The following is a 27,587-nucleotide window of genomic DNA, read 5'->3' on the forward strand; positions in this document are numbered from 1 at the left end:
TGAGGGGAAAGGTAGCAACAGTGGTTGTGGACTGTAAACAGTAGGGCAAATGAGAATAAATTCAGTGATGTTTCCAAATTGTTCAGGAATAAGTATAAAACTGCACAGCATGAGTGGGTATTTAAGTCTGGTCTAGAGATGTTTTATATGTGCACTTATAGAGAAGGCAATAGAAGAGTCATGTGAAAAGAAGAGTACAAATAAATTCTGGCATTGCACTTGTGAGTCACATGAGTCAGTAAAAAAAAATTCCATCCATGTTATGTGGATGCATAATACTTGATGATGTCAAAGTGCCTTTTAGGTTGTTTTGAGATCAACTCATAACCTGTATAACATATTTGGGATTGTAACAAGAAGAACAAATCTCAGGAATTGCCTGTTGACTTTGGGAGGCTTCTCTCTTCCCCTTGTTTGTTTGTGCCATCAAAGAATTAATTCCTGGAACTGTTTGCCTTTCTGCTCTGTACATCTTATCTACCTGTGGTACACTATGTTCTGGATTACATATGGTCTGATCTATTGGAGAATAGAAGCATTTACAGCAGATGATCTTTTGGACCAAATCAGTTTTATGATTTTTGTTTTGTTTTCTGAATTAGGTTTTTTTATTATTTGTAACAAATCCAAGAACCATATGAAAGTAATGCAGATTATAACATTTTTTACAAGCACAATGGCTATAGATGTCAAGATAGGGGAACTATTCTATTTGTTTATATCCATCTTTCTAGAATTTTATAAAGTAAAGGGGAAGTTAAAATACTTCTTGAAAGGTTGCTCCTGAGGTTTGAGGTGCCTTCCATACTGGCATGGGGTATGGCATGAGGAGTTATAGCAGGAAGAGGGAACCTGCAGAAATCAGGACCTTTCCTCCAACTGCCACACACAAGTAGAAGCACATTCCAGGCACACATTGGTATCCTTGGATCAAAGGCAGTATGTAAACTGCCCCGATTTGTATGAAGCACAAGCACAGCATGAATATATAAAAAGTTAATTACAATTAATGTCTTCAGATACCTTGCCACCATTACAAGCAAATAACTCTTTGCCTCACCATTCAGTTGCATGGATTTTAACAATTCTTTATCCCTGTTGTTTAAGATACACCAGCAGAAGAGGAACCCTCTCCTTGTGCACCTGTATTTGCGCATGGGCGGCAATGTCAGAATGGTACTGAATGCAGACCAGGATGGGAAGGACCTAAGCATGGCATTACCAACTTCGACAATTTTGCCTTTGCCATGTTAACTGTGTTTCAGTGCATCACCATGGAGGGCTGGACAGATGTGCTATACTGGGTATGTATGTGAAATCAATCTGTGGCAATGTGGATACAGCACTCTTCTTATGTCATGCTCAAAACATGGGGCTGTCATTGCTATTTTGTTATACTGCTTGCTCTGTATGTCATGCAAATGGGATAACTACTGAACTGATACCTCAGATTGATGTAGTGCATTAAAGGGGCAGTATGACAGCCCTTCACTGTTTGTTCTTAGCTTTCAGTGTTATCTTTCAATTTACATTTATTGATCAAGATTTTCACTATGCTTTTACTGACCAGTGTTTTCTTGCATGAGAAATGTTTCATACTGCTCCAGATTAATAAAGCAGCACAATTTCTTGCTAACCAAATAATTACACTTCTTTTAACCATCTTACTATCACTGGAAGCACCAGCCTCTAGATATCTATATAAATGAAGACTCTTGGGTCATACTTATAGGAATATCTAAATTGTTAAGCTATTTCCAACACACAAGAACTGAAGTTTAGTGTGTAATAGTCTATGTCACCCTGATTACTAAAAGAAAAAGAAATCTAGAAACAGAATGGGATTAATCCAACGGTAGTCATCCTCAGAGTAATTTAGGTCCATTAATTTCAATGGGTCTACTCTTAAGTAAAATTTAGATGGTGATAACCCAACATATCTATCTCTGTCCCTTGAAACTTAGGCCATGGAGTCTTCCTCATAATAACAGCCAACATTCCACTACAGTGTAAGTCAAAGCACAGATGAGGGCAGCCAGAAATCTTTGGTGACAGAATACAAACTGTAGTTACTAGTATTAGTATAGGAGTCACAGAGCTAAACGATGACCATGTCTGGGCCTGTGGAAGCAGGGTTGTCCAAATCTAAACCTTCCATAAATAAGTTTGTCTAATATTCCTTAAATTGTTCCAGAGAAGGAAATTCTACTACTTTCCTGAGCAACCCATCCTCTTGTCTAAAACATTCTTAGACTAAAGAAATCTGTAGTAATGTTAGAAATTACAGCTTGCATCACAGACAAGATTTATAGTTTCAGATACTCTTAGTAAACTCCTCTGGTTTCTTGAGTGAAGTGTCTCTGTGACTGAATCTCCATCACTTCCAGTGTCAGAAACAGGGGAAAAATTACAGGGGCAGTCACAGAAGGGGCACAGCTTATTTCTAGGTGGGCAAGTTGTTCTCTGAATGAAAAATATGCAATATGTTAACAATAGGAGTCCAGCAATGAGAGCAAGGGTTAGGGGCCAGGTTTGCCCCTTCCCCCCAGTTCCCCTCTGTTGCTGTCCATGCACTTCTCTAGCACAGATCCTGTACTAATAAGTCAGAACTGCAAGTTCACAGAAAACAAGGCTGAACAAGGCACACTGAGTTTCAGTGGTCATTAACATGATAAAGTTTAGCCAGAATTAGCTCATAGACAGGGTTAAAACATAAAGGTTAGAATGCCAGGGGTGCTTTCATGATCCTGCGAAGCATTTTCACTCATAGGAATTGGCATTCAGTTCAGTGAGAGTGTGACTCTACATGTGACTTGAATTCTGGTTAGCAAACTACCTACTCTGTTGAAGTGAAAGAGGAAGGCTATGTGGACAGTGGAGCACCATGTATACAGTGGAGCCCCTGAAGCCACAGGGAATCACTTCATTATGGCACAGGCTTAAACTTGTTTGAATCCTCTTATGTGTATTTAAAACTTTTTAAAAAAATCTAAAAGTAGCAGTCCAGTGGGGAACACCATCATGAGACATAGGGTTGCCATCTGAGTTATCATCAGCACAGGACACATATAATAGGCAAAATTGTGTCTTATATTAGACCAGTTTTTTAAATATCAAGCAAAATTGTTAATCTGACATGGTTCTTCGTCAGACTGGCATAGATAGCTTTGAGAGCAAGAATCAACTTAATTTTATTTATATGTTTCTGTCCTATCTCCTCTCTATGACTTGGCATGGGGTATATTTTAAAAATAATGCTTATACATATTGCAGGGTTTATTTAAAACAAAAAACCGTCATGCCATAAAAAGCTTAATTCTAGCCACCAAAATCTGGCCCAAATGCAAAAGGTTTTCAAACTTCTGCCATTTTTCCTTCCCCCCACCAAGGCTTTTGTGAATTTACAGGAAAGGAAATTCCATTTTCCAATAGTATGTGGATCTTTTTTTTGACATTGTAAGGAATTCTGCAGCATGCTCCCTAGATTGGGCCTTCTCTAAAAGTGTTGGTATCTAAAGCAGCTGCCTGGGTTGATTGCTTGCACAATTGGGTTGGCCCCCTTGCTGAGTGGATTATAACAACCCAAGGGAAGAAGGTAGGAAGCCTGCAAGTCTGATGCAGCTGGTTTAGACATGCTGACTTGTAAAACTCCCTTCCATCCTCCAGCATCTCTGAAATTGCACTCTTGAGCTTTGATGAAAAAGCTTGAAACAGAAGCTCACAGTTGCCCTGGAAACTCCTGTCAGGAAATCAAATTGGGGAAGAAACCAGGCAATAGATATAATTTACTTTGCTGACAGCCTTGACATGTTTTGTGAGCTTTGCTTATCCCTCTGCAGCCTGTTGAAGCCCATTGAGGGAGATGTGGTGATGAGGAACACAGTGATATTGCCACAATTTTTTTAAATGTTATAAACAGAACCACCACCCCACAATTTTCAGCAGCTGTGTTTGTGCTTTCTCACCCTTTATTTTTAAGGGTGCATAGGCTTGAATTAGCATGGCCTTTCCACACAAGAGAATAATCTGTTTTGCTGAATGCACCTCTCTGCATGTTTCCTGTACATATTTTTTCTCCAAGAAAGAACTACTGCTTTCTTTTTAGATTGGTTTGTTTAGAAGGGGGAAACAATAAACACAGCAGATTTTGGCAGGGTTGTGAAATGTAACAAAGAATAAGCCCAGGGAATTTTAAAAAACCAGTCATCGCTAATTAATTCCAAGTATCTCTTTGCCGAAAAAAGAAAAAAAGATGACAGGTATTGGGTGTTCATTTTTTGTGCCAGTGAGGAGCCATGATGCCAAGACAATTGCTGCCAATTCCAGAGGGCATATAAAACCCTGGATTGCTGTCACTTGTGTATACTACTTCATTTTAATTTGTTCTGATTTCAGATTGTCCATTATCTTGCTTTCTAAGTCACCATGTAGCCAGGATAATGTAACATTAGCCAGGCTATCATAGCACTTTTCATGAATAAAATGGATATAAGTTCTTCTTCAGGATATAGCTGTTATTAGGAGAGAACTAAAAATGGATTGGTGACCACAGCAAAAAACAAAACAAAGCAAAAAACACCAAATAAACTATCCTTTAAGTGAATGCAAAAGGCACAGGCTACTCACAGTCTCTCTGTGATCATCCCACCTGTACAATATGGAAGACACTTAATTAATTATAGTTTATGATTCCTTGCAAACTAGAATTGGAAACCAGGGTTGATAGAATTTAGCTATAACAGTGAACTATGGTTTCCCACAAACTATAGCATGGGCATGGGATTTAGTGGGTATTGCTGTGCATAAGGAGATGGAGAGGAAGGAGCTCATGAGGCTGAGGCTTCTTAGTTCCAACTGTGGGTTGCTATTACATTTGAACCAATTGAGAATTTGCTGGGAACTAGAAAAGAGGAGGCCTCCGTCCAATGTCCTGCTCGGGAAGGATATATTTCACATTCCCACCTTTCTCTTGACCTTTTTTTAATCACTTTCTTCATTATTTTGCTCTTTTCTCATTCTTTCCCTAGCTGACGCTTTCACCATCACCAAATCCTATTTCTCAATCAATTGTTCCCAGCTATGGAACACTGGGAGATAATATCAGCAGCGGTCTTTTGAAATAAAATTTCAAAGGTGTTGACTAGGGGAAGTGTCATAGTTCAGTGTCAGAGGGAACTGTCATTTTTGAAACAGAATTCAGTTCAGAATGTAGGATTTAATTTTACTGACTTTTCTTCCAAAATCAGTACAGTGGTACCTCTGGTTAAGAACTTAATTCATTCTGGAGGTCTGTTCTTAACCTGAAACTTTCCTTAACCTGAGGTACCACTTTAGCTAATGGGGCCTTCTGCTGCTTCCGCACCTCCGCTGCACGATTTCTGTTCTCATCCTGAAGCAAAGTTCTTAACCCTAGGTACTATTTTTGGATTAGTAGAGTCTGTAACCTGAAGCGTATGTAACCTGAGGTACCACTGTACAGTGGTACCTCTGGTTACGTACTTAATTCGTTCCAGAGGTCCGTTCTTAACCTGAAGCACCACTTTAGCTAATGGGGCCTGCCGCTGTGCCGCCGCCACGCGATTTCTGTTCTCATCCTGAAGCAAAGTTCTTAACCCAAGGTACTATTTCTGGGTTAGCAGAGTCTGTAACCTGAAGCGTATGTAACCTGATGTGTATGTAACCCAAGGTACCACTGTATTGTTTTCCAATCAGTTGGATCATATGGGAGATATGCAGAAAGTCAGAAAGAACAAATGAGTTCAGTATGGCTATTTTGCCTGCTAATTATTTGCTCAGGTCCAGTGTTTTCTCCACTAGCCAACTGTATACAGGACAATCTGTATGCAGGGACTGGGTTGGAGGTCAGCTGTTGATTGGTATAGTTTTCCCAAGAGAAACAGGAAACAGTTACTGCCAGGCCTCTGTGAGTACAAAAATCTATAAGGAAATTATGGCAAAGAACAAGAGTGAGAAGCCAGACCTTTTCTGCCTTCTCTCTTGTCATATATTGTTTTTTGCCTGCATATACATAGTGGCTGATATGGAAAGACAAGAACAGGCTGGTTAAGGCTAAAATGTTCTTTTTGCTGGAAATTCTGCAAAACAGTGATATATAAATATGTGAATTAATTTATTAGTAGCTGAGTTATGGGCCAGTTATGAACTGTCAGTTGATTATTTCCAGGAAGTTTTCTAATTTAGGACTTACAATACTAGCAATTGTAGCCCACCAGTCATCCTTAGCTGAACTGAATCCCCCATACAATATCTCAGAATACAGAGTTAGTGTTGCTTGGAGTTTCATAATACTCTGATACAAAGCTGCAACTTACATCAAGGTAACCCAAGCAGAAAAATCCAGTGCAGAAGAAAAATGGACAGAGAATCCCACAAGATGGCTTCTGCTCTGCATGAGATCGTTTTGTATTGGTTTTTATGACTTGCTTTGTAACTTTACTATCATAGAATGTTCTTGGGAGGGGGGGAAGCGGTGATTTTGGTCATCCCCTATTGTTAATACTACTGAAAGAGTAGAATTTACTACTCTGTGGATACCACAATGGTTCCAACAGTAGGAGGGAATTTTCTTGTTGTAGGTGGGAGGGGAAGGGGGGGAGAGAAGTTTGGGGTTTGTTCACCGTCCAGCTGTTAAACTATTGCAAGTTGCCAACAATTGTCTTTTAGATATAATGTTTTCCACACGCTCCTATAACGTACTAATCATCCTGGAACAAGTATGGATAATTTAAAAATAATCACATTTTTATGGGATCAGCCATAAAATGGAGATGGGTTTGGAAGGAATTAAGAAAAGGGAGACCAGACTTGATTCTGGTCCAGGAGACTCACCAGAGGAGGAGGGGGACTACAATGAGTATGTCTCCCCTCCCCTCCCCTCCCCTCCTCTGGGGGACAGTGGTTTGCCTCTCAGGGAACATCTAAGGCTTGTGGGGTAGCAACATGTGTTGCGGATAAATCAGAATTTAAACCTGAACAAACCCTTAGTGATCCTGATCTATGTTACTTGTTTATCAGGGGCACATTGCAGGATCAGTGGCTGACTATTATGCACCAAACAACCAACAGGAAGATTTGGGGGGGGGGGGGACTTTGACGGAGCTGGAAAATTTTGGTTTACAAAGTGTAGGGCAGAACATGTCCAGAATGTGAATTTACCTTTTCAAAAGACCTGAGTGTTCTACTTGTGATCAGTATGTTCCATTTGGTATTGAAGATACTAATATTCTTCAGAAAGCTGTAAATTAATAGATGCCCAGCATTTTCTACCTTGAAGCTTGAAGTATGAAAACATTACTAAAGAGCATGGAGAATTTATATCTTACTATATTTCTTACCAGGGACGCGGGTGGCGCTGTGGGTTAAAGCTTCAGCGCCTAGGACTTGCCGATCGAAAGGTCGGCGGTTCGAATCCCCGTGGCGGGGTGCGCTCCCGTCGTTCGGTCCCAGCGCCTGCCAACCTAGCAGTTCGAAAGCACCTTCGGGTGCAAGTAGATAAATAGGGACCGCTTACCAGCGGGAAGGTAAACGGCGTTCCGTGTGCTGTGCTGGCTCGCCAGATGCAGCTTGTCACGCTGGCCACGTGACCCGGAAGTGTCTGCGGACAGCGCTGGCTCCCGGCCTATAGAGTGAGATGAGCGCACAACCCTAGAGTCTGGCAAGACTGGCCCGTACGGGCAGGGGTACCTTTACCTTTACCTTTATATTTCTTACTACCTTTCTTTTCAAGCATTTAGTTGACTATGTAAATAATTACACAACATTTTATGCATTTTATGCTGTACACACACTCACACAAAGGAATCTTACATCTCTCTGTTGGGAAATGGAAAACCCTGAGCTTGGAGATTTGAAGCAATACTGTAAATCTCTTTCATGATAATCAGCCTTGTAAATGTAAATACAAAATAAACATAAGCAGAAGGGGAAAGCCCCTAGAATTTGAACTGAAATCAGCTCTAACATTTGGAGACCTAGTGTCCTGAAGAATATGTTCATGCTGACAGTCAGGGCTTTATCCTTTTCAGAGTGAATTTCCAAAGCTTGTAAAAGATGAAAAGACTTTTAAATAACTAAGGTTTCTAAGTACCAGAGGAATAGATGGATACTTCGTAATGCTGTAGAATTTGCAATGAAATAATAATCAACCCTCCTGTGTAAATAGCCTTTGAGCCTTATGGGTACTTTAAAAAAAATCCATTTGGGAAAAGATGCGGTCTTAATTTTTTTAAAAAAAGAACACATTTACGCTGCTGGCCAAGGTGACCCACTAGCAAATACACTGTGATCAAAGTCATTTTGAAGGTCCTTTAGGGAGTTTGTATAGGTCACACATAATCAGTGCTAAAATAAAATAGATTGGCATATCTGACTGGGCCAGGGACTTCACCCAGGGTTTTTTTAAAAAAAAGAATCTGACTCCTTATGAGATTGTAGATTTACAGGGATCTGATGACACAACTCAAATTACACAGTCTTATTTATTATTGACTATCACAAAATGCATTATGCAAAATGAGGATGGCAGGTTCTTATCATAGGATATAGAACCCATGTAAAACAGTCAAGTCCAATACTATGTATTTTAAATATTAGACAAAACCATATGCTCAGTGGATGGAAACTTCATAGCTGGCCAGAGAGAGCAGGAGCTAGAACTGAGAAGACAGGAAGCTGTTAAGACCTCTAAAATATTAGAGAGCAAGAGAGTTTTACATTTGCAGAAGCCATGTTGATTCTTCAGCAAGACTTGTCCTTTTATATGCTTGATCCTTTTATCCTAAATAATACTTTCCACCAATTTACCTGGACACATGTTAAGCCAAGTGGCCTGTAATTTTCTGAATCCCCTTTAAAGAACTGGTATGGAGGCCAAGCTCAGGGACACGTTATGTGTTGAATGAATTTATTTCGGTCACTGACCAGAGTGTCACAATACATGTTAGAAGATCAGCTATTTGATATTTGAGTTCTATAAGAACTCTTGGATAGATGCCATCTGCACCTGATGATTTGTTACTTTTAAATTTCTTAATGAGGCCTATTTAGCTTAGAATTGTAGAGCTGGAAGGGACCACGAGGGACATCTAGTCCAACTCCCTGCAATGCAGGAATCTTTTGCCCAACCTGGGGCTTGAACCCATGGCCCTGAGGTTAAGAGGCTCATGCTCAACTGAATGTCCTTCCTGAAAAGGTCAATTCAGGCACAGGGTTGTGTCCTACGTCTTCCACAGCGTGCAGACATATGCAAAGAATTCATTCAGTTTTACAACAACCTCCTTATCCTCTTTTAACAAACATGTAGCTCCTTTCTGGACTAATGATCCAACCACCTCCCTAGCTACTTTTCTGCTTCTGATGTGTTTCATAAAGTATATTGTTGGCCTTAATGTTTTTAGTGATATCCACTTTTGCTTTGTTTCTAGTGTTGTTGCCAAACTACCAGTTACTTAAATGTATGGCCACATTTCCTCACTGTGTCTCCTGGGAGTGTTTGATGAATATGTTGTCTATTCCAAGCACTGGATTAAAATACAAGTTTCACTGGGCAAACTTTAAATAGGAAATTATTGAAAACGATCAAACATCATTTCTAGAAAATGTAGAAATGATGGCTGGGAGATATACTAGCAGACCTGCAAAAGAGCACCTCTGTATATGTGGATCAGGGTCTATTGAGGATCTGGTATATTATATTATATATGATTCACCTAGAGCCAAATTTAATCTCCCCTTTTCAGACCGCCTTGGCCCGCCTTAGACGTTCAACCAGATGTCTTTAAAATTAAAAGGCTATTGGCAGAAGTTGATAGGGTGGCACTATTTGTACTAGAAGCAAGAAAGATAAGGACAGCCTTTATGGATAATGCAAGTGCCAGACCCTAGGGATGCTGACCAGAAGAAATGGTTTTTTGGTGTGTGTGTTTTTTTCTGGACATTGGACATCTGTTTTAGTCTAGTGCGTGTAAAGTCTGTCGTTCTGTAGTTATTTGATTTGTGTTTATATTGTATTGTGATGGACATTAGCTATAAACAATAAAAATTGATTGATTGATTGATTGATTGATTCAGAAAATATATGAAGTGTAGGCTACTGTGAACAGAATGGGCTGGCAGTAGAGGGAAATTATTTATGTGGTCCCCCATTCAGATTCAAATCTGCTTTGTTTTAACAAGGTGGCTGAATCATGTGGTTTCAGACTATGCCCTGAGACCTGTTGTATGCTATTTATTTAAATAATTTTTACCCTGCTTCAATATGGCTAACCTGATTCAAAAACACCCACCCACCCCACTCACACATGAAAACAAAGTTCAGCACAGCCAATCACAAACAAGCAACCACACTCTAGGCTAACCCCAGCTTCTCTCACCACCAAAGGTACACAAGCGAATAGCAAAAAGAACCTGCACAAGCGATGCTGACACAACCCCCCCCCCATACATTAAATAAAATAGAAACTTTGCCACCTGACCCCACCTACCATGGCTCCCTCCACCTCTTTCCCTGCTTTCTTCCTAATGTAACACTAATGTCTCAACAAATGAAACTGACCTGTAGAAAATGTAACTTGAAAAAATAGACATTGCACGTATTTTTGTAAACCAATAAATCTTTAATAAAAATACATTAAAAAACAAAAAAAAAATGATTAATAGAGACAGGGAGAGAAATAAGAGGAGAGGGGTGGGGGAACCACACTCAGGTATCAATTCTTAAAGTTAAAGTTCTCAGGTCTGAAGCTGAGATGGAAATAGGTTGGGTAGTTTGATGGAATAGTTGCTGCTAGAAGACACTGAAAGATAGGCAGAGCCAGCTGGTCTCTCAGAAGAGCTGTTAGAATAGCCTTGAGCAGGCATAGGCAACCTCTGGCCCTCCAGATGTTTGGGACTGCAATTCCCATCATCCCTAGCTAACAGGACTAGTGATCAGGGATGGTGGGAATTGTAGTCCCAAACATCTGGAGGGCGAGAGTTTGCCTATGCCTGGCCTTGAGTCTCTTCTCTCCTTCGGCTGGAGCCTGATGGAGTGCCTGCTGCTAGGTGATAGCTGAGTTGCTAGCCCACAGTTTTGCTTCAGAAGCAATGACCTTGCACAGATTTTACCTGCAACACTAGAGGCCCCAGTTAAAGATCTCTAAGGAACAAAACGTGCCCCCATAGTTGCATCATAGAATATTCAGCCTATTACCTTGGGGGGAAGGATGTCCCTAAAAATTGGATTGATCCTTGGAATTAGATGAAATCTAAGAACCTTTTGGTTGGGATGGGCTTACCTTAAAGTGGCAAAGGATCCTGTCCCCCCCCCCCCCAATAAATAAGACAGATCTACAATGTCCAGACTAAGACAGATCTATAATGTCCAGAAAACACACAAACCAAATAAATAAACTTTGTTGTTGCTTCACACAATGGCTGCCCTGAACAACTCAGTAGTGTTTGCTATACAGTATTTGTCCAAAGGGATTGATGCTATGTTAATAAAGTAGCAACATTTCTTGGGGGAGGCAGAAGATGACTGCCCTTAATAAATAAGAAATCTGTCCCTCCTTGCCTGCATGTTAAGCCCATGCCACCAGAAAGTTCCTATAATTCATTCCCATGTTGTTGCTTTGTGAAGGGTGAATAGTTCCCACCCTTAATAGAAAATGCTTGGTTTCGAGATAGTTGGAGCAAGGCAAGAGGATTGTAATTGGAAATGTATTATTGTTGAATGCAAAAAAGTTAGACAAGTACTTATTCTCTTTTTCCCTGGCAAATCACTCAATGTTTAGGTTGTATAGTAGATCTAAGACTTAATCCTTTCACAAATCCTTATCAGACGTCTAACTAAGCAACTGTATCCCTCTGGGGTGGAGTATTGTTTAGGTTAGTTCATCAGGAACCATTACAAATCAATGGATTAGTTGCAGGCTCCTGGGGATGCTTCTCTGCAGTTAGATAAGGGTCTCTGGCAATGCCTTGCTTTCTCTTGGCTCATTGCACTTTGGGAGAGAAGTAAATATGTTGGTTGAAAAGATAGTTCCCCTCCACCTCTGCTGTTATTACTGGCAGAGAGCCAGAATAGCTTGCTAACAGCCTGGCTCACTGCTAGGTGACTCTCTTTTAATATTTTGTTCTCAAGGGAGACTCAGACTGCATCTGTGAAAATAAAAAGACAGGTTTCTGTATCAAAAAGCATTACTTGAGATGTTGCCCAGTTTATTTACTTGTATTGCCAGATATATGGATGGGATGCCAGTACAAATATTTCCATGTATGTGTCCATTCCTTATACAGTGAATAACAATGAATTACACAAAGTGGCACCTCCCTCCTTAATAGAGGCAGTTGAATTGCACTGAATTGCTCATTGCTTTTGCATTTATTAGTTTTATCCTGCAAAGATTTAACTGACTCATCATGAAGGAAATAAATGAGACTTTATATGATAAAAAACAACCCCTAATATTTTGAGCAAATAAAAATCAGAGCAAGTTTTGCAAAGGATTGGAGCTCATATTGTATATCATTAAAATATTTTCTACCTGGAAATCTGGACATTTTCTTTCTTTCGTTCAAAAACAGTGTTCTTCCTCATTTCTATTCTGGGCTACTATAACCACAGAGCAAAATGTTCTGTTGGCTTTGTCTTTAAGTGGCACCCTGACCCTAGGCAAATTTATTTGGGAGTTTCTGTATCATGTTATGCATGTTTACTCAGAAATCCAGTTGGGTGTCATTGGGGTGTATTTCATCACAGTAAGTGTGTTTAGATTGCAGTCCTAGTCAGTGCATTTTTTCCAGGGGGTATGCAAGGTTACGCAGTACCGGCACCTCTTTTGTTGTTAAAAAGTGTGACACTGTAACAACTTCATGGTGAGTACCGGCACCTATTTTTCTCTTCCCCTCGCACCCAAACTCTGCACACTTTCTCTCCCCCCAACTCTGTGCTCTCTCTTCCCCTCCTGCCTGAACTCTGCGCTCTTTCCACAGGGCGTGGTGCATTTTGTTAGGTGTCCGGTCCCTATTATGGGAAATTTTGTGGGTGCTTGGGCACCCAGAGCCCTGAGGAGATGGCACCTATGTGTGGTGCTCATTTTCTAGTGGGGTGGGGTACAATTTGTCCTTTTAGTTGTTTTGTACATTGTTGTTTTTTCCTTTGCTTTTTAATTGATTTTACAGGGTTGTATTTTATCTTAAGTTGCTTTGAGACTTTTTAAAAATAAAGTGACAAACAAATGTGAATAATAATACTAATAGGTTGATGATTGGTGCCAGATGGTGCAGACAAGAATGAAAGGGCTGGCGGTCAGCTACCAAATGATATAAGGCAAGTTTTCTACTGCTACTATTCATAAAAATAAAATGCCCTGTGTGGAACACAACTTGGAACAGGTGTTATATAGAGCTAGGCAGGCCCATGTTCTTAGCTGAAATTAAAGGTGGCTTTTCCTGCTTTAGCCACCATGTGAGTGATGCTGCAGCATAGCAGAGACTGAAGCAGGAACACCTTCAGAGCTGCTCTAGTGGTCATGGGCTCTGCTTTCTGAATTGCTGGTTTGAGTGCCCCCAACACCTTGCACCCTATCAGGACACCCTGCTTCTACTGATTTCTATATTTACTTTTACCACAAGATGAGATCAGTTCCTTTTGTCGAGTTTTCAAGTTTTAAAATTCAGATGTGGAAGTTTTGGGCACTGTTGACAATATGAAGTTTCACCAAATGCAGTTCCATGTTTCTGTATGTACCACAGATTATCTCATAATAGAACTAAGAAGCTGGTAGATGAACATCTTTTATTGGTGCAGTTCATGCAACTCATAAATAAGAAATTCACATAGAACCAAATGCACTATTAAGGACCAAAAAACTTTTTATGATGGAACAGTTATAATAAATACCTTAATGTGTGTGTGTGTGGTGTTTTTTTAAGTGAACAGTATTGAAAACATCCTGGCAGATTTCATGGTCTGGTTTGGCAGTGCCTCCAGCTGTTTTTGGCCTACAATTCCCATCATCCCTTGCCACTGGTCTTGCTAGTCAGGGATGATGGGAGTTGTAGGCCAAAAACATCTGGAGGCACAAGGTTGGGAAACACTGCAGTAGAGAAACTACGAAAAACTAGGCTTTGGACTCAGCTTGTTGTTGTTTAGTCGTCTTAGTCCTGTTTGACTCTCCATGACCCCATGAACCAGAGACTCAGCTATAAAGCTGCAAATACAGTGGTACCTCAGGTTACATACGCTTCAGGTTACAGACTCCGCTAACCCAGAAATAGTACCTAGGGTTAAGAACTTTGCTTCAGGATGAGAACAGAAATCGTGCTCCGGCAACGGGAGACCCCATTAGCTAAAGTGGTACCTCAGGTTAAGAACAGTTTCAGGTTAAGAACGGACCTCCAGAACGAATTAAGTTCTTAATCCAAGGTACCACTATAAAACATTTTAAGTGTGTTTTAAGTGCAATATACAATGTGACATAGATGGCGATGGTGAGCCTTATGGAAATTCAATGTATTTTTAAAAAGATTTTTATATGCGTGTAGATTCTACCCTGATCAGTAAAAAAAGTTCTGCAGAAAAAGCCTACATCTGCTGTCAAGGATTTGGGTTTGTGATTAATGGCTACATAGTCAATGTGCTTTAGCAAATTGCCAAGAATTTTTTTTAAACCCAAACATAGAGTCAGGGTGCTCCTTTTCATAATAGAAAAATAATGTTCTGCTGATAGTTTCATGAGACTTTAGAAACAAGTCCTCCTTACAAGAAATCCTTCATAGCCAGCAGTTTGTATAGAGGCCAAGTGTCCATGAAATAGCAACTGTAGCTCTATAAAATATATTTTTAGGTCTTTTGTCACATATCCTATAATTGGTCCATCCCTGCCCCACACCAGGGTGACGGAGACATTATGTCAGTATCAAATAAGTATAGGAATTTGGCATTGTTTATCTGCGCTATAAATATAAAGGTAAAGGTAAAGGTACCCCTACCCGTACGGGCCAGTCGTGTCCGACTCTAGGGTTGCGTGCTCATCTCGCTCTAGAGGCCGTGAGCCGGCGCTGTCCGAAGACACTTCCGGGTCACGTGGCCAGCGTGACGAAGCTGCAGCTGGCAAGCCAGCACCAGCGCAGCACACGGAAACACCGTTTACCTTCCCGCTATAAAGCGGTCCCTATTTATCTACTTGCACTTAAGAGTGCTTCAAACTGCTAGGTGGGCAGGAGCTGGGACCGAACGACGGGAGCTCACCCCGCTGCGGGGATTCGAACCGCCGACCATACGATCGGCAAGTCCTAGGCACTGAGGTTTTACCCACAGCGCCACCCGCGTCCCTGCACTACAAATATACAAAGAACTAAACTGCAAAGAAACATTTCTGTGGTGCAGCAGGACTGATTTCCCATTTACTGCTTCTCTGGCAGTAGCTCTGCTCCAGTTCTGATAGCTTGATAATTGTACAAACACAGTTGAACAGAGGGATTCTATCTGCAGGATAGCAAGTCTGCTTGCTCTGTTTTTCCTAATTTTAGCAGCTTTTCTTAGCCCTATGCAAGTTCCATACCTAAAGGGCTAGCTCCTTCTGTGTAATCCTCCTTGTCCACTGAAGCCCAAAGAGGAAGCCCTGATTGGAACTACCACCAAAGTCTACTGAGATTGGTGTCCCTACTTAATTCCCGTATATACCCAGTAGATCCCTACAGTCTGCAGTTTCCAAATATCTCAGAAACCTGCTCCACAGTAACTCATAGCAGAGCTGTTAGCATGGCTGCTCCTATTCTGTAAAATAACAGTCCTTTCATGATATGACAGGCATTTTCCAGAAACAATTAGCAATATTCCTTTTCCAACAGACTTTCCCAGATGGATAACTGGGGCTTTTCCATCACTGTCTGTTTGGTATTGTTTTAGTTTTGTTTTAAATCTGTTGTTTAATTCTGCTGTTTTCTGCATTTTTTTTAGTAGTTTTTGTTGCACATTGCCTTGAGACAATTATGGTGACTATAACTGTTGTTATTATTGCTGGGGACTCAGGAAAGGAACCCACTGTGTGAAACTCCTGCTCTGGGAGATCCTCTGCTCTCATCTTTATTGGTCTTCCAACACTCACAAAAGACCTGTTTGGTTTTTTGCACTGATCAGTGGCTGCATTTCTGCTCTTTCTTGATACTGTTGTTGTTCTGCTGCTGTTTCCTTTTGTGTTTTTAAATGTATTTAATTTGTGTTATTAATCATTAACATCATTAATGATGTTAGCTGAGTTGGAGGATAAATAAATTGTGCAACAAGATTAAATAAAAAACAGAAAGCTACAAAGTGACTGACATAGCACCACGGTAGGTGCTGCCACACTAAGGGCTAATCCAGACTTCATTTTGCACCACACTTTCCAGGCACAGGTCCATGTTTTGTAAGCCACACAGGTTTTGTTTTATCCCACTGCTTTCCTGAGAAAACCCATTGTTCAACACTGAATTTGCTCACTAAGGCTGCAGTCTAACCATCCTGATGTTGATGACTATGAGAGAGTATTAAAATGAATTGCAGGCCTCCATCAGCAGAGAGGAGCGCCACTGATGAAGGAGGGGGCTCTGCTCTGAGTGGCTGGGAAGCTACTGCTGGTGGCCCTCCTCCTGGGGAGCATTTTACCACCCTGTTCTTTAATTTATATTTAAATTGGCACTGAATGGCTCATGTACACACACACACACACACACACACAGAGAGAGAGAGAGAGAGAGAGAGAGAGAGAGAGAGAGAGAGAGAGAGCGCACTTAAATTAAGGAGTTTTATCATGCCAATTTAAAAATTGTTTTAAAAAACTGCTTCCTTTCCAACTCCAGCCATTTTAGCAACGTGTCTGTTGTTTTCAGTTAGAAACTTCTGATGTAAAACACGTCTGTTCCAGTAATGCAGCACTTTGTAACAAGGCATAGCAGAAATCAGCCATAAACAGCTTCAGTAAGTACTATGGTGCAGATTAAACAATTGATTTAAGCAGTGGCTGCTCAGGTGAATTGTACCCTTCCCTGCCCACATGACTTTGTCATGTCCACTAGAGTGAACAGGATGTGTCAGGATGCACCCGCAAAAAATCACAATATTCCCAAGAGGGTAGAAAATCAGCTGCAATTTGCATTTGTAGCTTAAAATGGAAGAACAGTGATTATAGCTCTAGGAGCAGCCTAAAGCTTTTGGCCTACCCCTTTCTCAATTCTACAGAAAATTATCCTCAGGGTAACAACCATAGTGGCAGCAGAGATAGGACAGGTATCACTGAGTCTGAAGAGGGCTACTTTTCTTTACAGCTGGCAGCATAGGGAGAGGTTTTTCCACAACTGAGAAGTTTTAGGAACCCTTCATAATATTCTTTGAAAAATTAAAATATTTCATTGCACTGCAGTATTGGTATATTCGCATCCCTCTTTGATGAGCAAACAGCAGCTCCCCATTTTCAGAGAGGCAGCAGCTTTGGCAGTGGAAGGCAAAAGGATTTGTGAAATTTTAGCAACCACTTTGTCCTTTGCATGGGGACTAGATAATGAACAAATACAAAACAGGGCTTGTAAAACATTCACAAAAGCAAAGCAAAAGCATGCCCCAATTTTATTCCGTCTATGATAAGTTTTATAGGTTAATGCAAGAAACAGGATGTGTGCATCATTAGTTTGACCCAACAGGGATGCCTTTATAGTACAGCAGCTAGAAGGGCTACCTATATTCATTTGTCCAACACCCAAGTACAGAGACTCTTCCCTCCCTTTTCCTTTTGCCACTCAATTGACTCTACACAGTGTAGAAATGTCCTCATGGTGTCAGCATTCATTGTTCCTAATAGGAACAGAGGAAACTGACATACTGAGTCAGACTCAGTCCACGTAGCTCAGAATTCTGTGCACTGACTGGCAGTGCTTCTTCAGGATTTCGGGGGGGGGGGGCACATTCCCAGCTCTTTCTGGAGATACCAGGGACTGAAACTGGGACCTTCTGCATGCAAACCAGATGGTCTATAATTGAGCTATGGCTGCCTCCCTGGGCTTATACTGTACAGGTTTGCTTTGAATACAATGGCTTTAAATCTCTTGTACTGTAATCATTTGAAATTGAGGGGACAACCTGTTCAGTTGCCACAAGGAAGTTCAGGTGTCATGATGCTATAGTAAAAAGTGGAAGTCTTAGTTATGAAATGTCAGAATTATACTTCTTTCCCTGCTTTTTTTTTAATAACAGAGATGGAACCTGGAGGCAGGAAAATTGTTCTGCTTTAGGAATGTGCTACTTGAAGCCATTGCTTCAGACTATTTCATAAGAATGCTGGGCTTGATGCAGAATACATTTATGAGTAAAAATCAAGAGCAGAGGATTTGATTGTAGCTATATGGGCAGTTTTACCTTCCCCAGTATGAATTCCTGGATAATATTTTTTTAAATGCTGTGGTTCAGCCTTGCTGTGCCAATGGGAAGGCTGCTTTTTTACAAAGTGCATATATGCCTTGTTTATCCCAAAGTGGAAGGAAACATGGTAAAGACTTGCAGATATTTACTGAAATATATGTACATAATGTACTTTAGTATAAAAACAGTGGTAATCACAGCACATTTCCTTAACCCTGGTCTCCAATTTGGGTAGTTCAGTACAAATGGTTACTCCGAAAACAACAAAAATAAACGTTTGAATCTTTAAACAAAACTAGATGGTTGCTGATGCACCACCCAAACTGTATTCCGTGTGACCCTCTCCTTTGATACAGCAGCAAATGGGGGTGGGGACACACACAGAGGAAAGGGTGTTTCTTAACTTTTTTGTTGTTATTATTTTAAAAATGTAATCTCTATCCAATTGTTCACAAATATATTATGTCTATATTTTGTAACTGAGGGTTTCTTCCCCCCTTCTTCTTCTATATTTTAATATGCTGAAGGCTATAAATAATAATCTAAACAAAGGATCACTGGAGTAACTGAAGTTCTGTTCATCACCTAGCACATAATAAAAATGTTATGCTTCTCTTATATCAATGAGTAAAATAGGTGGTTCCCAATATATCTGGTTTAATTTCACTCTCATGGACACATTCTGTTTTCACATGGTATTTTAAGTCAAAGGCCCTTCAAAACAGCTAAAATTAGGTATTAGCTAAAATATGTCCAACTATCTGTTTTATCCACAGGCCTTATTTGCAAACCTTTCTGTCTTCTTTCCCTAATCCATTCTGCTTTCTGTCTCTATCTTCTAACTATCCTCCATCTTTCCAGATGCAGGACGCTATGGGCTATGAGTTACCCTGGGTGTACTTTGTCAGTCTGGTCATCTTTGGATCCTTTTTCGTTCTTAATCTGGTTCTTGGTGTGTTGAGCGGGTAAGCTGCTGGTTTTGGTGTTATTTTTTCCCCCTCATGCTGCAGGGCAAGACTCCAGAATCAGGGTTCTTCTGTGTCACCAGAATCCTTTAATTGTCACAAGCAAAACCAAGGGTTATATTTGTTATGATTTCTACATTGATTCCCCAGACTGTGTCTTGCCTGTGTCTGACAGGCAAGTTACAGCACAGTATACAGTGGTTGGAAATTCACTTGGTAAGGTGACCAAATACTTAACTCAATCTATACTAAAGTAGGTAGAAAATTTACTTCCTGGTTGGTTGAACCGAACAACAAATTCAGCACTGGTGACTCAAGTTCCCTTCAACTGGAGCCTTGTAATGCTCAGGAATGGAACTTTCCACACTAATTATCATTCCACTCTTCCAGGTCAATGATGCCATAGGAAGGGGCTGGCCCTGGATCTATTTTGTTACACTAATCATCATAGGGTCATTTTTTGTACTTAACTTGGTTCTCGGTGTACTTAGCGGGTAAGCAGTACCTGGAAAAATGTTTGGAATTACTATTGTTGTTGTTTAATTACACATGTTTCTGTATTATTCTTTATGTTCTTTCTCTTGGGTTGAAGATATGGGCCCTGATCCAACATATTCCCAATGTCATCTGCTAATGTCAGTGGGATTTGGATCAACTTTACCTTATAAATGGACAGTGAAAGTCTAAATTAAAAGTATGGCATTAAGCAGCCTAAAGTAGTGGGGTGGGGGTTGAAAGCCAGCACTGCCAAAAACTAGCAGTGCTAGGTGTGGAAAACACTCCCCACCCTTATATATAACATTGTTGGGATTGAAACTTCACCCCGATATGCAAACTGTTGCCCCTGGTGGAAGTAATGAATATAGTAAATAACATTATCATAACTAATGAGCTTATAACTAAAATTTATGAGTGGTTTACATGGGGTCTCAGTAGGGATTGGGAAGCACAGGTCTAATTACTTTGATTATTATTGGCTTGATAAACTGACATCACAGCACAACTGGCAAATGTTCGCTATGTACTTGTGTGTCACAGAGGATTTTCGAAATTTTAGAATTTGAATTCTAAGACCCCTGAGTAATTAAAGCACATAAGTTGTCTATATGCCATAGGTCTTTTCTTGTTATTACATTAGTGAAGCAGTTTCATAACCGTTTAATGAAATGTTGACCATAGAGAGAGAAATAATACCTATTGCTTATTGGGTGATTTCCATTAATTTCAATGGGATTATTCTGAGAATGACTAACGTTGGATATCACCCTATGCATGTGACATCATGGTAAAGAATTGGTAAAAAATGAATGGAAGTATATGAAACAAATTTTAACCTACTGATGTTATGATTGTTTATTCAATTTATATCCCACCCTTCCTCTGGAAGGTGCTTCTCAGATTATTATTTTTCTTGGCTAACAACTCTCCATTGTAACTCCATTTAATCATTGAAGGACAGGGCAGGTTTTTTTGTTTGTTTTTGTTTCTAGCCTTCTGAAAAATGGGGGTCAGAAACAAAAAAAAATGGTGGTAAAATAGGAAAGATTTCAATTTTTACATTTTATACATGTCAATTGAAAAATGCAGGTTGCCCATTAGCTGTATAAACATTTGTTACCATACACACTTAGCAGATTGCGGATTTGTTCTGAGGAAATTGCCCACATGAATGAAAGGGTAGTTCAGTCAACAAACCTTTTGATAAGTTGCTTTCTTGGTATGACAGCTAACAAGCATAAATAATTTATGCCCGTTGTAAGATGTGGAACTGAATGGAAATTGCAGTCATTTCACAGAATAATGCCAAATAGGAATCATTTGGAGGTCATTCTTGGTCATATATTGATACTGAATAGATTCAAATTAGCACCATAGATGGAATTTTTAAAAGAATTTCATTTGATATTCCCAGAGACAGCAGGCCTTCATAGATCAGATTTTAAGATACTGGTTTTTTGTACTACTTTGCTATTGTTGCTGTGGAATGATTTTTCAAAACCACTAATTTTTCCAATATTATCCTTGCAATAACTCAATAGTAGAATTCCTTATTTGCCAATAATATTGGCCATTTGATTGCCCTTTTCACCCATTGCTGTATTTTTTATTTGTATATATTTTATTTGTATATATTGCTTGTTCTATGTTGCTATGGCCGTTGGCTAATGCGCATAAAGTTTATCTTATCTATCTTACTCATGTAAAAACACACTGATTCCCGGACCATCCGCGGGCCGGATTTAGATGGTGATTGGGCCAAATCCGGCCCCCGGGCCTTAGTTTACCTACCCATGGGCTAGAATTATTTTTTATTAAAAAATCCTTATTTGCAAGCAGAAAGTCTCAAGTTCAGTTGTCAGATCTCTACTTTAAAAGATTACAGGGAGCAGGATGCGAAATAAGGATGGGAATCATTATTTCTAGTTGATACTTTGGGAACAGTTGGTACACAGCAGCTTTGAAAATGATCAGACTATCTAAAGAGGCATCAGACAAATATGAACACTAATTTTTTCACTTCCTGGTTCCCCATACATTAAAGAGTGTTAACAATATTCAACAAGCCTTCAATGTGGAATAATGTTTATACAGTGCTTGGAAGGAGAAAGGCATTGGATTTCTCACTATCCATCTTTTGTTTACAGTTCCATGCCACAGAGCTTCAGCTTCTAGTAGAAGCACTTTGTTTTTTCCACATTTGTCATATTTGTGATGTATCCATCTACCTTATGGCAAAGCTGTCTTCTAGAACTGATCTACTGAGCTGTTTCTGATCTTCCTGAGGGTTAAGTGGAGCTTCTTGCAATCCTCCACTTTAAAGTCTTTATTATGAGATTCCTAAGAGAAGATAGAGCAAAGCCTGGCATGATGACAGATATACATCGGCACATACAGAAGCTTGGAGTTTTGCCTTGAGTTGAGAAAAGACTGTCCTTATGTTACTGCAGTACAGAAAATAGTTTGTTCAAGATTATTCAGAATAATATTTTCCTGCAAGCATTTTATAAGAAATAATAACAAAAATAATCATTAATTCTCTTTGAGAAATGATTTGAGATACAGAACAAGTAGCTGACATTACCATCTTAAAGATAAGTCATTGTGTATAAAACAGAGGAATCACATGTATTAATATGGGTTGAAATTAATATGGACAGCCAAGTTACCATAGCAGGAAATTTATAATCTCCAGTGCAATTCAAGCTAATTCTTTTCTATCTTTCTTTTGGTCTCCTGTTCTCATCCTTTAATCCCCTCCCTCTTGCCAGGGAGTTTTCTAAAGAGAGAGAGAAAGCAAAAGCTCGAGGTGACTTTCAGAAGTTGCGAGAGAAACAACAGCTGGAGGAGGACTTGAAGGGATATCTGGACTGGATAACTCAAGCAGAAGATATTGACCCAGAAAATGAAGATGAGGGCATGGATGAAGAGAAGCCCCGAAACAGTAAGCAACTCTCCTCTGTTGGTCCTAGGGTGTCTAGCCAGCAATTAATGTTCTTTATGGGCTGCATTAATGAACGTATGCTCAGGAACTTAGAAGGGTGCACCCAAGCCTTGCTAAGATAAATTTTGCCATGCTGCAACACTATCAATGTTTGCTACATAAAACCGGGGAAGGGAATGGAAGGTCCACCACCAGAGGTGTCGTGTGGCAGCAGAAAAAATAAAAACACTGCCCATGGTGGAAAACAAAACCAGGTACTCCAAGGGTGCTTGGGGGCATGTTGGGGGAGGCTGTGGATCCATAGGATCCCATTTATTCTTGGTCCCCTGACACACCCACCCCGCAGTGCCAGCCAGGATAAAGAGATGCATCTTCCAGTCACCAAAAACTATATGGTGAAGTTGCCAGACACACCTCTGTGGTGAGGAATTACAAAACCTTTGGACTGCCACAGAAAATGCCCTCTCCTGCATTACACACACACTGAGCTTCAGAGGACAACAAATCTACCAAGAGTGTTCCCGCATAATACCCAAGAGGAGCTGTTGGGAAGCAGACAGTCTTTCAGATATTTGGGACTTGAGTTGTTTAGGGCTTTAAACACTATCATGAGCACTTTAAATTGGGCTCAGAAACAAAGAGGCAACCAGTTTGTGAATGCTACTCACCTGTTGGTTTCTCTTACCTCCACTGAGAGATTGATACTCACCAGTATTAGGAGCAGTGCTTTTTTTCAAAAAAAAAAAAAAAAGTTTAGGGGTGCTCTCACTTTCCTACTCATATTGAAATACCACCCCTCAATGAGGCCAAACTTATATTCGCAAATGTTTAGGGGTACGCATCCCCCTGCGTCCCCCCCAGAAAAAAGCACTGATTAGGGGGATTAGTAAGAATGCTTCTAAAATCCATCCTTCTTTATTTCTCTCTGGATTTTATTAGTGTCATAATGCCTTGTCCTGGTCACATGGTGGCATCAATGTTTTTGCTTTCTGTCACTGTGTTTTCAACATTTGTAATCATGACATCACATTCTTAATATCACACTGAGTGCATAACCCCCCCCCCCAATGCACATAGCTTTTTCCTTATTAAAATATATGTATCTTAATGTAATGGTGAGTACAACTGGGTGCTAAAAATAAGTCTGTGATGCTTTAATGTGTCCTGCAAATGGCCTAGCTGGGGGTGGGGGGTGAACCCATGATGAATGGGAGAAATGAAGGGCTGCAACAAGAACCAACAGTGCATTCACCATTTCTGAAATTAATTAGAAAATTTCATTTTGAATAATTGGAAGACAGGCAAGGCAGAACACTGTGGAAGAGAAATCTGTCCACCCATGGGCACTGGTATTTGGCAGTGTTTCAGATAATGAAATGGGATACAGAGAATCTTACCCTTTCATGCTCTTTTTTAATCGGCATAGAAAACCTCTACTCTTTATTAACTCCTGGGGATATTTTTATTTCATTTATCTTGAAATACCAGGTCTTGAACCTTTCATACTATTAGCCAATTAACAGACAGTTCTTTTGTTCTTAACATTCATTGTTGAAATGTTCATTATCAGCTATATTCTTTTGGACAGGGAAAACCCAAAATATTTCCATAGATATACTCTGCTATCCATGTCAAATACCAAATAAATAATACCTGATCAATTCTTTGTATGGCCAAACAAGCATAGATTTTCATTAAAACTATATCCTGTCTTTGTGCAGGCACCTTCATTAAAACTTTTGCTTGAGTAAAAACTCAAGAGATAAGCCTTGGAGAATGGTGTTAGCTCTTTAGCTAAATGCTTGCATTTCCAAAATCAACCAAATTTATTATAATTTATTTAATATGACTATAGAGTTATTAATTATGAAAAGGAATTAAGATAATAAAGCAGAGAAATGTATTTGTGTATCAGACTTCTATCCTACTTTTTAAAAAGAGTGCTTTAATACTATTAAGAGAGATTCTGAATAGATTTTCCTAAATTACTGCTGAATCGCCCCACTGAGCGGCTGATGTGCACAAAGGAAAAGATGCAATTGAATTAGGATTAGATATGCCCCTCACCACAGATACAAGGGTAGTCAGGGAAGGTAGCAGGTTTCACTCACATCATAGTGGTGCATCCAATGTATCCATTTCCTTTTCGCATACAAATAAGTTGTTGCTTTTCAGTCATATGGAAAAAAGCAAAGCATTGTATTGGAGACACTCCCAACTTGTAGAAAAGATCTACCAACCAGCCTTAACTGAAAGAGTCTGCACAGAAGTGTACAACTTGTGTATGTGCTCTATGTTATGCACTATAGCTCTCAAGCATACCTACAATATGCTATTGTCTCTCCACATAATGGTGGGAATTAGCTAGTTATATAAAAGGAAGAGATATGCATGCATAGGTCCCAGATTCAACTTGTTGCATGTCTAGGTAGTACAGGGAAAGTCTGTATGTCTGAAACTGGAGAGCCATCACCAGTCAGTGTAAACTGTAAACAGTATTGAGCTAGATGGGCCAATAGTCTGACTATAATAGCCAATAGCCAGACTATAACTACATATGGAATGTATAATATTAAAAATGGGAACCCATTATGTTAAATCATGTATACCAAGCACCCAGTTTCAGAGTGTTACTCAAATCCTAGAAGGCTTATGATAGATGCATATTGAAGATTGAAAAAGGAATGCATTATGAAGACAGTTATTGGATGACAGACAGTATTTATGCCTGCTGGATATACAGATAATTAGTGATATAAGATCTACCATTGAAATTCAGGGCTTAATGTCATTTATTGGTCATTAATCTCAGAAAGTAACCAGTGGTATGTTTTGTTTTTGGAAGAGATATTACTTTAAATACTATAATGTTGGTGCCTGAATTTCAACTTTCAGGTTTGCTTACATACTACCTAAATGCAAACTTGGCTCCTACTTTGTCTGCTGAATCAATGCCACAAAATCACTCAGTAGTTCCTTAAGTTGTTTGAAATCAATCTTGAAGTCCAGAGCGCATGTCGGACCACCACCAAAACTTGAGTAGGGACAGCAACATCATATTAAGAAGCGCTAGATTAACTGATGGACCACTTGGTTCTGGCAAGGGAATGATGTGATAATGAGGCTTCAGTTCCATACCACACCATACATTAAAACCACATGTCTTCCCGCAAAGAATCATGGGAACTGTAACTTAATTACAGGATTCTTTGGGAGAAGTCATACACTTTAAATATATGATGCGGACGAGACCATTTGTTCATGTCAGATTGGCACAGAAGTCAGACGATGAAGAAAATAATCAAGCAGAAGTTGGATACATCTTTGATGGGGTTCTTACTTGCTTCATGTTTGAAGTTTAAATGGTACCTCTTATTTGCAATATTGTTTTCATTTGTAATTAATAGTTAAAGGTGTATTTCAGATGTCGGATTATCTTTTGTTAAAGCTTGGTGAGTTTTACAACCTGAACCTACACATCCAGAAATAGGCACCAATACAGCTTAGTTGAAGGGAATTGTGTATAGGACTGCATTCATGCTAATTCTAATAAATAATGTAACGTGGGCATAGTTGTGGACTATTTGGGAACATGGCTGTTGGGGTTATCCTGATGAGCACCTGCACATCATATTTACCACTATGCCATTGCTTAGACCTATAGGGATGTAAAAGAAACACCTCCTCTTATAGGATGCAGTTGAAAACTAGTAAGACTTTAACAGGACTGATGCCCAGAATCACTCAGATCCTCATGTAGTTGAGCTAGAAAAACAATGGAAATCTATGTATCTCCCATCTTAACTATGTAGAAGTGGCTAAGACAGTTCATGTGGTGGTGACAGCTACAAGGGTTTTGGTTGTATATCAGCGCTGTCTGAATCTCAATGGGAATATGATGTAAGTGAGTCTGTATGAAAAAGACAGAGGTTAGAAAAACAGACTGGGGCATCTGATGGAAAGAAGGAGACTGATAAATGGTTCAAACTTTCACAGGAAAAACAGATATGTATTCAAAAGCAACAACAATTTTCTTGGATGGTTTTATAGGATGTTATTGACCTTTTTGGTCACCTTGACATAAAATGATTTGGGAGCAGACGGGTAGAACACCCACCAGGCTTGCTCTTTCTGCATTCATTTGTGGAAGCCAGGGAGCTTCAATGGGGTTATGCTGCTTTTCCCAAATGCTGGTGCCTTAAGAGGTTATATGAAAAATAAAAGGGCTGCTTACTAAAACAGCCCACATTATATTGTTCATGGGCAGTCCCATAGTTTAATTTTAGTTGCTGAAACATGGTATGTATGAGTGTGTGCACGTGTGCATCCAGTTCAGTAGCGTAGTCATTAAGTAGACAGCTACTTTGCTTCTTGGTTTTTGTTCACTAATAGATGTACAGGAAGTGTCAAGGAAAAGTCAGCTTCCTTTTGGAATGGAAGTTCAACATCCATATCTTCTCAAACCCACATTATTCCCCCTCTGTATTATTCAGTTTCCAGGCACATAACCTGATGGAAAGGAGTTAGAATATTTTGGCTATCCTATATAGCTGGGATATTTGGGGAGCTCTTCTTGTATTAAAAAAATAACAGCCAAGGCACAGCGGCAGCAGAATTTGCCTAAGTGAAAATCATGAAATAGCAGAGGTTGGGAGCCAAGCTGTTTATCAGTTCATCTCCTTAGCTCACCAATTTAGCATCTGGAGAGCAGTGCCATCCAGACCAATTCCTTTTGCTCCTCAAGCACAAATACCACAAAACAAAATACAACGTCACAGAATGA

At 39.8% G+C, this 27,587-nt stretch overlaps 1 protein-coding gene across 17 annotated transcripts in view; it reads left to right on the forward strand.

Annotated features, from left to right (window-relative positions):
* CACNA1C (calcium voltage-gated channel subunit alpha1 C) overlaps positions 1-27,587 on the forward strand; it is a 518,169-nt gene that overhangs the window by 328,883 nt on the left and 161,699 nt on the right. For 11 of the 17 annotated variants that reach the window (XM_077935172.1, XM_077935174.1, XM_077935177.1 and 8 more), the window contains exons 7-9: positions 1,108-1,304; positions 19,753-19,856; positions 22,632-22,804. In XM_077935172.1, coding sequence (XP_077791298.1) covers positions 1,108-1,304; positions 19,753-19,856; positions 22,632-22,804 — 474 coding nt within the window. Of the gene's footprint in view, positions 1-1,107; positions 1,305-19,258; positions 19,363-19,752; positions 19,857-22,631; positions 22,805-27,587 lie in introns of all 17 variants that reach the window. The other 6 variants (XM_077935171.1, XM_077935179.1, XM_077935185.1 and 3 more) reach the window with 1 other exon arrangement.

Source organism: Podarcis muralis, chromosome 10 (assembly GCF_964188315.1).
Source record: "Podarcis muralis chromosome 10, rPodMur119.hap1.1, whole genome shotgun sequence".
In the NCBI taxonomy this organism is placed as follows: Eukaryota; Metazoa; Chordata; class Lepidosauria; order Squamata; family Lacertidae; genus Podarcis; species Podarcis muralis.